At 51.2% G+C, this 15,157-nt stretch overlaps 1 protein-coding gene across 2 annotated transcripts in view; it reads right to left on the minus strand.

Annotated features, from left to right (window-relative positions):
• Positions 1-15,157, minus strand: part of PER2 (period circadian regulator 2) — a 44,898-nt gene that overhangs the window by 28,402 nt on the left and 1,339 nt on the right. For both annotated transcript variants that reach the window (XM_024243886.2, XM_054550080.2), the window contains exons 2-5: positions 5,314-5,562; positions 4,745-4,807; positions 3,543-3,697; positions 879-1,000 (exon numbers count right to left, since the gene is read on the minus strand). In XM_024243886.2, coding sequence (XP_024099654.2) covers positions 879-1,000; positions 3,543-3,697; positions 4,745-4,807; positions 5,314-5,543 — 570 coding nt within the window. In that variant the 5' untranslated portion in view covers positions 5,544-5,562. The remainder of the gene's footprint in view (positions 1-878; positions 1,001-3,542; positions 3,698-4,744; positions 4,808-5,313; positions 5,563-15,157) is intronic.

Here is a 15,157-nt window from a genome sequence, read left to right on the forward strand (position 1 = left end):
AGGGTTCTATGGCTGGAAGAAACCCCAGCTGTCTCCACCCCCTGGAAGGCGCCACTCACCCCGCTGTCTTGGACATGGCACCTGGTGTCCAGGCTGGGTGACTGGGAGGTGGGGGACCCTCTGCTCACTTGGCCTGCCCCAACAACCTCCACCAGCCTTGCTGTCTCCCAGGGTTCTAGGGGCTTCCTGGGGAGGAGAGGCCTCTGGTTGGGCCCCTCCAGCCCATCATGGGCACTCTACCTGCTGGCTGGCCCTCTGGGCTCAGGGTTGGGGGCTGCCTGGGGGTTACGCTGGAGGAAGAAGATGGGAAGGATTAGGGAGCCCTGTTATGAGGCCAGCTTCATGATGGTCCCAGCACAGGTAGGGTCCCCACTAGCCCTCACATCTGTTCTCTCCGGCTGAGAACTCAGGGTGGTAGAGTAGGTGTGTGTGTATGTGGGCCATGTGCCCTCCAAGGGGCCCACCTTTGGGTGTGCTTAAAAATGCATGGGCTTTGGAGTCTCAGATCCCAGCTCCCCCTCATGACCGCAAAGCCCTGGACAAATGTACTGACTGTCACCAAGTGTGTCTCCTCACCTTAAGGACATGAAAACCCAGAGCCCCCCAGTTCAGTCACACTGGGTTTGCCCTCGCACCCATGAGCTACAGGACAAAGTTGGCCAGGGACAAGGAAGACAGTCTCACAGAAGGCAGAAGTCCAGAACATGAATGCCACTTCCAGAATCACTGACTTCACATTCTTCCTTTTAAAGGTAGGAACTTATCTGCTGAAACCCCAAACGCTCCTGCCTTACAGCCACCGGCCGCAGCGCTGAGCTAGCTCGCCTGCAGGAGGAACTCCTGCCATTTAGAAAGAAACTTTGCTGGAAGAGGCTTACGGCATTCTTCACAATGTGCTCAGAGGTAATGCTCTCCATCTCCTCCACGGTGTAGGAGGGCACGTCTGCTCCACAGGGGTGACCCTCGCTGGACATCAGCAGCTGGTAGTACTCTTCATTGGCTGCAGCAAAGACAGTATTCACACTCAGTGGGCAGAACCCAGTGCTTGGCCGGAGACAGTCACTAGCTCTTACGAACTGGGGGCTCTACTTTTCTCAAATGAAAAGGTAGGATATAAATCTCGTCTTCCTGGGACACAGAACACACGGAAACGTGAAGGCAAAACAAACTCACAAACACAAATTGGGATATTTTTCCCTGAAACATCAGAAGGCCTTTGATTATAAAATTTTTTAAAAGTGGCAACTACATTATTTAAGGTAATACAGTCGCAGAGTTCCAGCTACCTCTCACGTTCTCCAAAAGGGGCTTTTTTTTTTTTTTTTTTTGGAGATGGAGTTTTGCTTTTGTTACCCAGGCTAGAGTGCAATGGCGCAATCTCGGCTCACTGCAACTTCCGCCTCCCAGGTTCAAGCAATTCTTTTGCCTCAGCCTCCCAAGTAGCTGGGATTATAGGAACCCGCCACCACACCCAGCTAATTATTCTTTTTTGTTTTGAGATGGAGCCTTGCTCTGTCACCAGGCTGGAGTGCAGTGGCATGATCTCAGCTCACTGCAACCTGCACCTCCCAGGGGTTCAAGCAATTCTCCTGCCTCAGCCTCCCGAGTAGCTGGGACTACAGGCACGTGCCACCACGCCCAGCTAATTTTTGTATTTTTAGTGGAGACGGGGTTTCACCATGTTGGCCAGGATGGTCTCGATCTCTTGACCTCGTGATCTGCCTGCCTCGGCCTCCCAAAGTGCTGGGATTACAGGCATGAACCACCACGCCTGGCCCCCAGAAAGTCTTTAATCATGATGGCATATCTACTTTTCCACACAGGACCACATGGCAACCCCTGCACATCTGACTCCCTGGGTGATGCCATCAGACACCCCCATCCAGGCAGAACTGACTGCTTAAAAAAATAACAAGCACAAGAAACATTTGAAAGAAAGTTTTCAAAATAGAATCTGAAGAGGAGGGCCACTCCATCTGAGTTCCCACGTCATCCTGGGCGTATCCGGCGGGCTCTGGGGTGACAAGCCTGTCTCTGGGTGTTGGTGCTCAAGGCCACAGCGGCCCTCACTCCAGGCGGGAGCAAAGGGGCCAGCTCGAGGCTGCCACTTGCCCTCAGGGCTCAACAGGCCCCGGACACATGAAACCTGGGGCTGCGTTAGGAGTCTGACCCAGGATTCTGCCACGCGTGTGCTTCCTGCAATGTGGTGAGGAGACCTTTGGACCCACAGCTGGGTCTCATCTGCTTTCAGTTTCGCCACCTTCAGTGATTTCAGAAACAGGCACATTTCTGAGTATGCTCTGAAATCAAGATATAAACTGCTAGAAAGTGTGGAAAATGTCCATGTGGCAGAGCTTCTGAGCTGTGAAGTTACTGCAGAGGCCAACAGGGAAACACCCTAAACGGACGTAATCACTTGAGAACGGAGCAGCCCAACTGATCAGAATGAACTTTCCCTTCCGGCTCCTCCTTCCGGAAAAGGGGGCCTCCACAGGCACGCAGGCCCACAGCGGTGCTCTCCATGGTGGGGTGCTCATCCCAGGGGCACCAGATTTCCATGCAGTATCTTTAGACCTGACCAGCACTGACGAGTAGCCCAGGCACCTTGTTCTGTCTATATCAACCCTCACAAAATGGACAATGGGATTAGGGAGGAGCCTGCAGAGAAACTTAGAGGACATCCAAAAATGCAAGAGTCCAAGCTAGCACATGGCAGAGCAACCCTTCCACACCTGGCTCAAGGGACCCCAGAGATGAGTGCTGATAACCTGTTCACTGCTGATGAAAAACTACCCAAACATTTAAAAATATGAAGACTGCTTGAAATACGAGTTTATATCCATGATTACTAGTGAAGAACTTTGCCCTAACTGTAGGCTGTGCTTTGAAACGACTGATAATAGAATACAGCTACTGCTTCACCTTTAAGCCTTTCAGATTTTTCTATTTTTATGCATGTTTTTAATGTACAAGATCCACCAGCCCCTCAGTGCATGTGCGCAACACATGATAAGGCACAGCTCCACAGTCGGGAGGTGCTCACACACCAACTGGCAGGAGGTGTGAAGATGCTCTGCAGGGCACCTTCCTTCCCCAGCCTGGCTGACACTGATGGTCTTCGCCTGCTCGTCACAATAGACCAACACAGCTAAGGAATTCTTCAAAGTTCTGGAGGTGGTAGTTTCCACTCTAAAGAAAAAAGGCCAGGCCAGGCACAGCGGCTCACACCTATAATCCCAGAACTTTGGGAGGCTGAAGTGGGAGGACTGCTTGGGTCCAGGAGTTCGAGACCAGCCTGGGCAACATAGTGAGACCCCATCTCTACAAAAAATACAAAAATTAGCTGGGCGTGGTGGTACACGTCTGTGGTCCCAGCTACTCAGGAGGCTGTGGCAGGAGAATCGCTTAAGCCCAGAAGTCAAGGCTGCAGTGAGCTGTGATGAGCCTCGAGTTTTAGAAAGTCAACACAATCCAAGCTATAATTTGGGGGGATTTAAAACATATTTCTATAGGTTTGGAGCAGATGTGCGAGGCAGACGTACCTTTCACCTGCTTCACGCTCCTGAGGGCGTACTTCAAGGTGGCCAGCGTACTGGCCTTGCCCTTGGCCTTCTTGTCTGCAGGGAGGTGGACCTTCAGCTCCTTTAGTGTTTTTATCAGTTCTTTGTGTGTGTCCACTTTCGAAGACTGGTTGCTACTGCAGGATTCAAGAAAGAGGCAGCCAAATGTTAGCTTCCTAGGTGTCCTTTCCTGAAGAAACGTGCCTCTTATCCATTCTCTCAGCCTCGGCTCTAGAGATGTTTTGGTCTGGGTGGTCCTTTGTGGGGCTCTGCAGGACATTTAGCAGCATCCCTGGCCTCACCCACAGTAGACCAGGAAGACCTTAGCCAGGTGTGACAATCAGAGCTGTCAAGAGACATTGCCAGATGTTTCTTGCTGGGAGACAAATTGTTCCTGGTCAAGAGTCACCACTCTAACCCAACTGAATGCTGGAGAAGTCCCTCCAACTGTGTTCTTTTCCCTCAAGGGTTAGAGCTAGGCTTTGCTCAGGAAAGGATACTGGTTGACCCACAGTCTGGTGCAGTGGACTGTGCACTGAGCTGTGCCTTTCTTCCCTGCCCCAGGTAAAGAAGGACTGAGTGATGGGATTACAGACGACAGCAAAGTGACTTCCTGGGACATAAAAGTGAGCCATGAACACAGAGAAAAGGAGATTGTGGAAAAGGGTCTTCAAACATTAATTGAGGATACAGAGATGTTAGAGAGACAGGACAGCGGGGCACTGGCTGATGAAGATGGGCCTGTTTGGAACAGAGCGTGCAGAAGGAATGATGGAAATCAAGGTTTCTCAGGCAATACAAAGTACCCACATGCCCTGGACAAGGAGTCGGGTTCTGCTCCCAAGGTGACATGAAAATTGACATAGGGTAAGTTTGTTACAAACACCTATGAAGGGTGAAGAATGTTCCAGATGAAAATGCCCAAGACTCAGGCAAAGTCGGCTTTGAGTAGAGCCGGGAGGAGCTACAGGTACTGCAGCGACATCCTGGGGGCTCTGGATGGTGAGGGGACACAGTCAGTGTCTGAAAGGCCAGAGTGAGGCTGGGTTCATACCCACACAGCCACACAGATGGGTTTTAGCAGAGCTTAAGAAAAGCCACGTCACTCCCAAAAAACTAACCTCCAATAAGAAGTCTTTCAATTTCTCTAAAAACTCTATGTATGAGGTTCTAATTGGCCTTACCTGCAGCCACTTGTAGATGGGTTGTGTTCAGATTTTGCCATCATCAGGCTAAAGGCATCTGGACTATGAAAACAAAAAGTAAAAGCAAAATTTAGACAATCGTATGCTCCAGACACATCTTCCCCTGCCATCCTACCAGTGATAACAGGCTAGACAATACCATGGTAAGACAATTTTTTAAAAATACAAGGTTAAGATAAAACTGGAACATAAAACCTTCAGACATCAGAAAAACTAAGTACCAGGACACAGAAACACATGACAACAGGAGCCAGTTCCTTTTCTATAAACTGCCCAGTGTTGTATAAGCAGCCGCTGGCTGGGTTAGCCACCACTGCTACCTCCCAAGATCTCCTTACACTACCCGTCTGTTGGCAACTGGATCTGCGAACTCGACGGGTCCTCATTATGAGGAAGGACAGACACTGGCACATTTTAGTCATTTTCAAAAATCTTGAAAAACTTGGTAATCATGATTTAAAGATTGCAAAAGCAATCAAATCACAGCAGAAATGAGCCACTGAGAAAACAACCTGCCCAGCCTCCATCTGGCCAGAGGCTGAGCTCACCTCTGGCGGGCGTCTGGTGGCTCCACCAGCATCCCCAGCTCCTTCCCACTGTCGTCACAGTCACTGCCCTGTGAGTCCCGCCCCGTGGAGCAGTTTTCGTTGGTCTCATGTCCGCTTGAGCCACTGCTCATGTCCACATCTTCCTGCAGTGGGACCTGGCTGGGCTGGGGCTCCACAGGCTCCTCGGTGGGGTTACTGGGACTGGGTGGAAATTCCGCGTATCCATTCATGTTGGGCTCTGGAATGAGGCTGGCAAACAGAGGGATGCTGTCACACATTAACAAGCACACGCACAAGTGGCGCTGCAGCCATCAGGTAGAGCAGCCATTTGACTCTGTGACTAACGAAACTGCAGTCTCTTTCTTTCTTCTGTCTCTGTCTCTCTCTCTCTCTCTCTTTCTTTCTTTTTTGGAGACAGGGTCTGGCTCTGTTGCCCAAGGAATGCAGTGCCTGGGCTCAAGCCATCCTCCCACCTCAGCCTCCAGGGTAGCTGGAACCACAGGCACTCACCACCACGCCTGGCTAATTGTTTGTATTTTTGGTAGAGACAGGGTTTTCCCATGTTGCCCAGACTGGTCTCAAACTCCTGAAGTCAAGCGATCTGCCTGCCTCAGCCTCTCAAAATGTTGAAATTACAGGCCAACCGCACCCAGCCAAAACTGCCCTTTCATTGGGATCAATCACACGCATGTTAGTTCATCACCTCACTTATTTGTTCTTATTGACAGAGCTCCTATCTGCCATGGATTAGGAAGATGGTTGAATGAGGCAGCCTCAGCCCCTGACACAGAGCTGCTGACAGCCTCATCAGAAGGCAGACAAGAGCACTGATAATCACTACCCGGCCTGTGGAGTGCTGGGAAGAACACATGGTCCCTCTGAATAGGTGATCTGCCTTTTATAAACGTCCCCAGATAATGGTGGGGTGGGGGAGCCGGGTTCAGAAACCTTGGCCATTACAGCACGGCACAGTTACAGGAGGAGGAGCCAAGGCTAGCAGGAGACATGGGGACAGACAGGGCTTGCCGGGTAGAGGGCAGAGGGGCCTGGCAGGTGTGGAACCCTCCCAGCAGCTTGGGGATCCCAGGCCCCACAGGCATGTACAAGTGGGATGGGGAGGGGCCGGGACAATGTGGCTTCACATTTACTGGGAATGGTTGGGAGCTGCTGAGGCACTCTGAGTGCCAGGCCCACGGAACTCAGCTTGCATTTGGACAGGCTTGCACTGCTGTGCTGGACAGAAACTTTACCTCTGCACTTTGGGGTAGGTGGGTGGAGTGGCTGAAATTAGACACATCAGCGATCATCCTGGACACAAACTGAGGGGGTGAGCAGAGACACGGAGTAGGGAGGGGTGGGACTGATTAGCAGGTGGGAGGCCAAAATGCCATCCCGGGTCCTCCCTTCTTCTCCCAGTGATGTCTCCCCATCCCCAGGACAGCGTTTTCAGCAGGGTCTCAGCAGGAAGCAGGCACCCACTCAAGCGGGGCACTGGAGAGAGCCAGATGAAGGCCCTGCTTGACACAAGTGGTCATGCTTAATAAACACAGCTGTGAGGCTCTGGGGTGATGCTGCTGACTACAGACATGATGCTAAGCACTCAACACACAGCTTTCCAGCAACTCTGGATCACTGTCTACATGGTACGCAGGAGATCGTTCGACAGAGGAGCCAACAGGGGTGGGTTGCTCACCCCAGACCACACAGTAGCAGATGACAGCCCTGGATTCCAGGCCTGCCGGCATCTGAAGATGGGACCCCCATCCTACACCCAGGCTCAGCTGTGTGGGGACCTCCTGCTTCCTGCCACTGCACTGTGCTCAGCCCCAACTCTGGCCCAGTGTGGCACTGCTACTTCTGCATGGCATCCATTTGGCCCTTCCCAGGGCAGGTGGAACAAAGGGAGAGAAGGGTTTCTGGATTCCAGACCCCAAATCTTGTAAAACATCTTATGCTCCAGTTCCCTTCTAGCTCTGGGAGAACCTCCCCTTCCACCTCCTTCCCACCAGTACCCACGTGAAATGACCAAAGATCATAGAACTGGTCGGGGGAAGGGATCATTTTCAGCAGCCCTAGAAGTCCCGAAGGGTCCCAATCATTTGCCACAAAGTGAAGGTGTGTCCTGCTGCTTGTCGCTCAGATGGAAGGAGCATGAAGAGTGCACTGGAGTCCAAATCCCTCTGAGGAAGTGGCTAGTGTTGAGATCCCTGCTACCCCCAGCCATGGAAGGAGACGGCCTGAGCCACGGCCAAGGCTGGACAGTCAAGAGCTCTACCAACAGGAAGATGCTTCGTGAGGAAGCTGTAGGAGAAGAACGGACACAGGAACAGAAATCCTGTGGGAAGAAGAGGTTCTCCTGGAGACGCTTCACCCACTGAACACCCCCAGGTGCCCTCCCCCACAGGGCAACTCTAAGAAAGGGCTCGAAACCAGCCAGCAATACTAAGGGCTACACACACACGGAGCCGGATTCCAACAGCTGGCCCCAGGAACTGAATGGCTAAGCTCCAACAAGAGCCTTCAGCATCCCCTTCCCCAGGTCGAGTCCATTCGTGGGTGAGCCACTCCAGGACAGCCTGAAGAGACGCGGGGTTCACGGAGAGTCCACCCACATCAGTGTCTGAAGAACAGCAGGGCCGACTAGACCTTGCCTTGTTCACAAACTAATAAACAGAAGAAAGCCAGCACGGGGCTGTGGAAAACACACACAGCAAAGACAAATGAACACAACCCTCATGCCACAGAGGAAGCAGCAAATTAAGACAGCATCTACTTTTCATCCTAAGAATTCAAGAAATGATGGATTCAATGAAACAAGTAATGAGGGATGAGATAAGGCCACAGACTGAGATGAAAATGCCACATTAGAATGGAAAACTAGAAAGGACAAAGTTCAGAGTCAATAAAAAGAAAATGGCTTCAGTGATAGGGAGGAAATGCATGACAGACTTTTAAAATGCAAAAGGAAAGGAGAAGAGAAGAGAGATGGAGGAGAGCCGGGTTTTACCTGTGGATTACAGCTCTTTCTGAAAGAGAAGAGAACAATAAAACAGAAACCATAATGAGCGAGACACATAAAGAGAACCATCCTGAACCAGAGACAGATCTGAATCTGCCAATCAAAGGACAAGAGTCCAATGCCTAACTGCATCCAGATGACAAACGGTATCTTCAAGGATAAAGAAAGTCCTACCAACATCCACAGAGAACAAACAAGTTACCCATAAAGGATGAAAAAAATCACACTAGTCTTGGATATCTCTTCAGCAATATTACATTTCCGGAAGACAATGTCTACACTTTTTTTTTTTTTTTTTTTTGAGAGGCAGTCTCGCTCTGTCACCAGACTGGAGTGCAGTGGCGCAATCTCGGCTCATGGCAACTTCTGTCTCCTGGGTTCAAGCAATTCTCCTGCCTCAGCCTCCCGAGTAGCTGGGATTAACAGGCGCCCGCCACCACGCCCAGCTAATTTTTGTATTTTTAGTAGAGATGGGGTTTCACCATGCTGGCCAGGATGGTCTCGATCTCTTGACCTCGTTATCCGCCCGCCTCGGCCTCCCAAAGTGCTGGGATTACAGGCGTGAGCCACCGTGCCCGGCCGTCTACATATATTAATAGCTTTGAGAGGAAAAGCTTATGGTCAAAGGGAGGAAATCTCAATTACAGGATACTTGATTGTGGGTTACATAGCTGGTTTTATCAACATCCTGAGTCATATAAAACCCAAAATGCCAGCATCATTCCACTTAAAGTCAGGAACAAAATAAGCAAATCTGTTATTCTAGTCTTTTTTTTTTTTTTTTTTTTTTTTTACATTTCATGGCAGTTCTAGCAAATTCAATGGAAGATGAATAGTAATACCTTTTGGGAACAGAGAGACCAAGCACGAAGACTGACTAGGCCATTCCCACAAAGAGAGACACCAAAGATTTGTGAACTTGTAGAAAGAGGCTCAACCTCATTAGCATCAGGAAAATGCAAAGGACGAGGTTATCTTGCCCATCAGGCTGCCAAAAATTAACAGGACTGATCACACTCAGCGCTGGTCAGGTGGAGAAGAGTGGCTCTTCTGTGTGATGGTGTAGTAATAGGGTATTTCTGGAGAGAAATTTGAGTTCCCAGCAACATTTATAATCTTTTCCCACCTCCAGGAATCCATTGCAGAGAAGTGCTTATTTATGTGCACAGAGATGTATGAGCACTGAATATAAAAACCTGGAAAGAACCATCAACAGGCAGGCTACGCATCCTGTCCACGATCATCCTGGCCAGGAGCCAGCCTCCAATTCCAAACTGGTCCCCTGCCTCCACCTGGCCCTGCTATGGTTAACACAGCATCCAGAGCGATCCTGGTGAAGGGGCTTAGCTTACGCCCGGCCTGTGCTCAGACCCTTGCTCAGAGCACAACTCTAGTGGGCATGAGGGCCAAAGGCTCTGCAAGGCTAGCTCCTGCAATCTCCTAGGCATGTCCTGTTAACTGCCCACCCCTCAGCCCCAGCCCTGTGCGCTCTCACCACAGGGACTCTGCACTTGCTGCTCCCTCGTGCCCACAGCCCTCTTCCTGCAGATGCCCTGGGCAGCCTGCATGAACAGCACCGCCTCTCCACCAGCTCCTTCTCTGTGCCTCCACCCCCACTCTGTGGGCTTTCCTCGCCAGCACTGAGGGGCTGGGCTGTTTACTGCCTGCCTCCCCTCTGGGACCTAAGCTCCATGGGGGCAGGGGTTTGAGTTGGTCACTGCTGGATCCGCAGGGCCTGGCACGTACTGTTGAAGACACAAACCTGGGACATCCATACTATGAATACTATACACCCACTAAAAGGATAGAGGCCAGAAAGACTGATGTGGGGAGAGTCTCAGACATAGACGAACAAGTCCAAGAAAAATAAATAGCAACAACAATAAAAAGGACAGACAGCACTCAGGCAGGGCCTGCCCAGTGCCAGCAGTTTCCCACTGACTGACTTGCTCTTACTCGCTTAGCACTGAGGGCTGGCACTGGGGCAGACAACAGAGCAGACATCTTTCCTGCCCTCAGGGAGCTTACATTAGGGGGAAACAGACAATAAACAAGAAACTAGAATATACAGTACAGCAGGCAACTAGCAAGTGGGAATAGAGGGGCTGGGAGTGACATTTCAATGAGGGTGGCCCCAGGTGTAGGTGGCATTTGACAAGGACCTTTCGCATGAGCCCTCGTGTGTGAACTGACTCAGAGTCTCTGGGCTTCGCTCTCTCAGGCTTGCAGCCACATGCTTCAGCAGGTCCTTCTGGCTTCACACCTGAGGCTGGCACTGGGCATCTCTGGCTCTGCCTGCCTTGTGTGGACTCGGATGACGTGCCACACCACTGTGGGGGCCCTTGCTGCCCCTCACTGTCCCGCCTGCTGCCAAAGGGTCTGATGAGGCAGCTGGACAGGTGGGAGAGCTCGCTTGCTGGGCAGGAGGCAAGGAGGAGCTGGCAGAAAATGCCCCCTCCCTCCCTCCCTCAAATGGACCGTTCTGAAGTTGCCTTTCTTTCCTTCCTCCCTTTTTTGGGACAGCCTTTCTGAAGAGGTCCCAAGCGGGTGAGCACCCAGCTGGGTGTCTCTGTAAGGCAGAGCCTCATCTCAGCAGGATGTCGTCTTGTGTGTGCTTTCCAGACTTTTCTTCCTTACCTCCCTTTTCCTTTTCTACTGCTACTCTGGGACTGCAATTCCCAGTAAAGTGCTCACCTCAGACTCCATTCTCAAGAAAGCCTGAAGGCAGACCTGAAGAGAGTGGAGAGTGAGCTACCAGAGGAAGAACATTCTAGGCAGGGGGACAGCACACACAAAGGCCCTGCGGCAGGCAACCACCTGACCTGTCTGAGGAAGGTACATGAGGCTGGAGCAGAGCAGGCAGGGGTAGGAGGGCGGCAGCAAGGCCAGATCACGGAGTGCCTTGCTGGGGCGGTCAGAACTCGGACAGGGAACCGTGGAGAGTTCTGTGCAACAAGATCTGACACTTCAATGGAGTTGCAGGGTCGAGGCAAGGCGGAAGCAAGGAGACCTCTCAGGGGGCTCTTGCCATGCTTCAGTGGAGCTGCCAAGGGGCCGTCCAGGGTACCAAGGGCATTCTCTCACTCCTGACCCCCCAACACCCTGGACACCACCCATCTCATCCCCACAGCCCTCCCCTAGATAAGCAGCTGGTCCTTTCTGCTCTGAGTGAGTCATTAAGGTGATCAGAGGCGGCAGCAGCAGAGTGGTTAAGGGCACAGGTCCTGGGTGGCCTGGGTTTCAGCTGGGGTCCACCACTTCCTAACTGTGATCTCGGACAAGTTCCTTAACCTCCCTGAGCCTTGTGTCCTCATTCGTGAGATGGGGATAACAGTAGTTCCTGCCTCCTACTGGTTGTTAGAAGGATTAAATGACACAACCCATGCAAGGTATCTGGAATGTAATATTAGCTTATCACTGCTAATCACTACAGAAAAACAGACGGGGGCTGGGCGCGGTGGCTCACACCTGTAATCCCAGCACTCTGGGAGGCTGAGGTGGTGGATCACCCGAGGTAAGGAGTTTGCGACCAGCCAGACCAATATGGTGAAACCTCGTCTCTACTAAAAATACAAAAATTAGCCAGGCGTCGTGGTGTGTGCCTGTAGTCCCAGCTACTTGGGAGGCTGAGACAGGAGAATTGCTTGAACCCAGGAGGTGGAGGTTGCAGTAAGCCAAGACTGCACCACTGCACTCCAGCCTGGGCGACAGAGCAAGACTCTATCTCAAAAAAAAAAAAAAAAAAAAAAAAAGAGAAAACAATAAGAAAAAGAAAAACAGACGGGTAACAAAAGTAATTTTGGAAGAGAGAGAATGAATTGTCATGGTAGCTGTCTCTGGCTTGTATTCTTATATTTAAAGGACTAAGAACTCAGTGCCACCCCCAGCCCAGGCAGTCCTTGGAGGAGCATCAGGTACCTGAAGCCACTGTGCTGTCTGGGCCCTGGGCGCTTTGCACGAGCTCTCCTGGTTTTCACTGTTTTTGCACTTAGCTCCTGGTTTTCACCCCTGAGTCCATCCCCTGTGAGGCTGTCTAAATACGATTCACTGGTGCCCCAACGTTACCTTAGGTGGAAGATAAGTATTTTTGCAAAGAGGGTAGAGTAAGCTTGGCAGAAATGTGAAAGCCAAATTATCAGAAACTTCGTCATTCCAGAAAATGCGTCTCTCAGCCCCAGCAGCTCTAGTAGACCAGCCTCATTTTGAGAAGCTGGCAAAACCAACGTCTCTGTCAAAGTGGACTTTGCCTCCTGCCCTGCACAGATGTGTGCCCAGAGCCGGCTGGACCAGCTGTTCCTGGGGAGCTCCTAGGAAACCTGTTTCTACCTCAAGGCGGGTAGGGGGAGGAAGGGCGGGCATGCACGTATGTGCTCAGGGTGCCAAAGCCCAGGAGGGAAAATGGCAGCCTGGTTGAAAAGGGGCTGCCAAAAGCCAACATGAGCCTCTGGGCGTGAACCTGCCCTTGAGGCCCGCTTTGCATGTCCGCCCACTGGCTCTGCCCCCAAGAACAGTCAGACTCAAAGAAAGAGGTTAAGCTCGGACCCCTGGACCAGGTCACTTGGCCACATTTTTGGTAGCTGGGTTGCCTCAACTTGACAGAGCACCATTCAGAAAGTGCAGTCCACCACAAGAACGGAGAGCCTGGGATCAGGAAGAAAAGCAGCTGGTGGGGGTGGGGAAGGAGACGGGCCAGGAGCAGAGACTACTGGCTGGTGGGGTCGCAGGGGTTCGCTACCCTAACCTCCCCACTTTCAGAGATACTCATACTTTCCATAATAGTGTTTAAAAATTAGGAATGAAAGCAAGCCTGGGACCCAGTTCCAGCCTCCACTGCCACTGCCAGGACTGGTAAAGTCCTATTGTACTCAATACCTGCACACCTAAGGCGGAAAAGCATTTTTTGTGGAAATCAGAAATCAGTGTTCAATCATCAGAGGAGTCCCACCTCATGAGGTCACAGCTTGATGTATATCCACAAACAACATGCCATGACACATGTCACCAGAGGCAGGACAGTGCTAGCCCCCCAGAGGCTCCTGGTGGCCCTCCCAGCCACCATCCACCCTGCGGGGACCCACTAGCTTGGCTTCTCGCAGCCTAGTGAATTCTGCCTGTTTTCGAACTTTACATAATAGGGATCATACAGCATGTACTGTCTCTGCAAGCCCTGCAGGATTTTACAACCCCAAATATTCTAACATGTTTTCTACTTCCTGGTAGGAGCCAACTCCCTGAGGCCAGCCTGCCGTAATCCTGAGAAAATGTTTGTCCTGCTAAATAAACAGCCACGCTCTCCATGGCAACGGTTGGGTAACTGAGGAAAATGTGACTGCAGCCATCCAAATATGGAGGGAAGGAGGTGCACCAGGGAGGCATTGTCTTGGCCTCACTAGGACACCTTCAGTGCTCTCAATTCAGATTTTTAAATCCCTACATTTTTAGAACTACAAGACTTTAAAGCAATAAGAAAGGCTAAAGTGTCAGCCTCCTAGCTCCCCGGTGGTCAGGGACTGAGCTACTCTGAATTGCGGGAAGCTCAGGCATGTGCTCCTCCTGTACCTGGTTTCTTAAAGAGTGGATTCTGATTCCTCTATGTCACCCCAGGAAGAGCACGAGGAACCCTTCGAGGCCGGTGAGGGTTCAGCACAGCAGCTCACTCTGTCTTGGGAACTACCAGTCTCTGAAAACCAAGTGGCCTTGACTCCTGTCACCCGTCCCTGCTGTTCATTTACTGCTTCTAATTTGCTCTAGACTTGGAAATATGGTAACAAACTTGTTACAAATGTGTACAGGATGAGCATAATGAGTTGAAAGGAGGGCCTGGTCCCTAGCGGGGAGTGCGTGGGCTTGGGGAGGGGTCCATCAGAGGCCCCTCTAGACTGTCTAATCCTGCCTTGGTTCCCAAGGTAGGCCAGCTTTCCAGAAGTGTGGGGACAGTCTCTGCCAAGCTTATGGAATTGTGTGTTTCTGGCTCACTCTGCCAAACAGAGTAGTTTTCAAAAGGTAAAAGCACACCCAGAGCCTGTCTTTCTTCTGACTAAACGCCGAGTGGCCCTGCCAGCTGTTCAATGACCTGACAGAGCCGTGGTTTGCCGAGTCCTGGAGAAGTTACATCATCGCTTAAAAACAGCAGTGTGACTACCAGTATTTTTGAGAAAGTTCAGTGGGTATGAGAAGTAGTGCACAGGAGAGGAATCTTTCCTTTTTCCTTGTAAGCACTGCAGACGTGGCTCACAGGAGAACATTACTTGGCCCAAAGGCAAGAGCATATCAGAAGCCTCTGTCTCCTGCGAGAAACCTGGGAAAAATCATCTGTAGGGTAACAGAAAACCAAAAACCTGGGAATTAAAGTAGACCTCTGAGACTGCCCAATCTGAGCCCCTCCAAACAAACAAGGAAACTGAGGCCCAGACTGGGAGCCAAGGCTCCCAGCAGCAGCCAGCTGGCTGACACAGGGCTCCCCCTTTCCACCTGGCACTCCACTCTCCACAGAAAGCCAGGGCTGCGTTAGTTCTGTACCAATGAATCATACCAAGGCAACAGTGACAGATAACTGCAAACACCCACGGTACCATCCCCACGCTGGCACACCACACAGCTTCCACTTAAAAAAAACGGAGTCCCTTTCTTCATTATAGTCATATAGCACACAAAAATCAATTCACCTTGTATTTTAAAACTCAATTTCCAAATAAAGCCTTCAGGTAGAGTCCTGTTTTCTTCTCAGGCACACCCAGCCTGGGACCAGAAGCCCCAGGTGAGGGTAGAGGGTGGGCATCTCCCCTCTGAAGCCAAGAAGTCTAGCAGTCCTGCTGTGCCATATAC

This window comes from Pongo abelii, chromosome 11 (assembly GCF_028885655.2).
Source record: "Pongo abelii isolate AG06213 chromosome 11, NHGRI_mPonAbe1-v2.0_pri, whole genome shotgun sequence".
Classification (NCBI taxonomy): Eukaryota; Metazoa; Chordata; class Mammalia; order Primates; family Hominidae; genus Pongo; species Pongo abelii.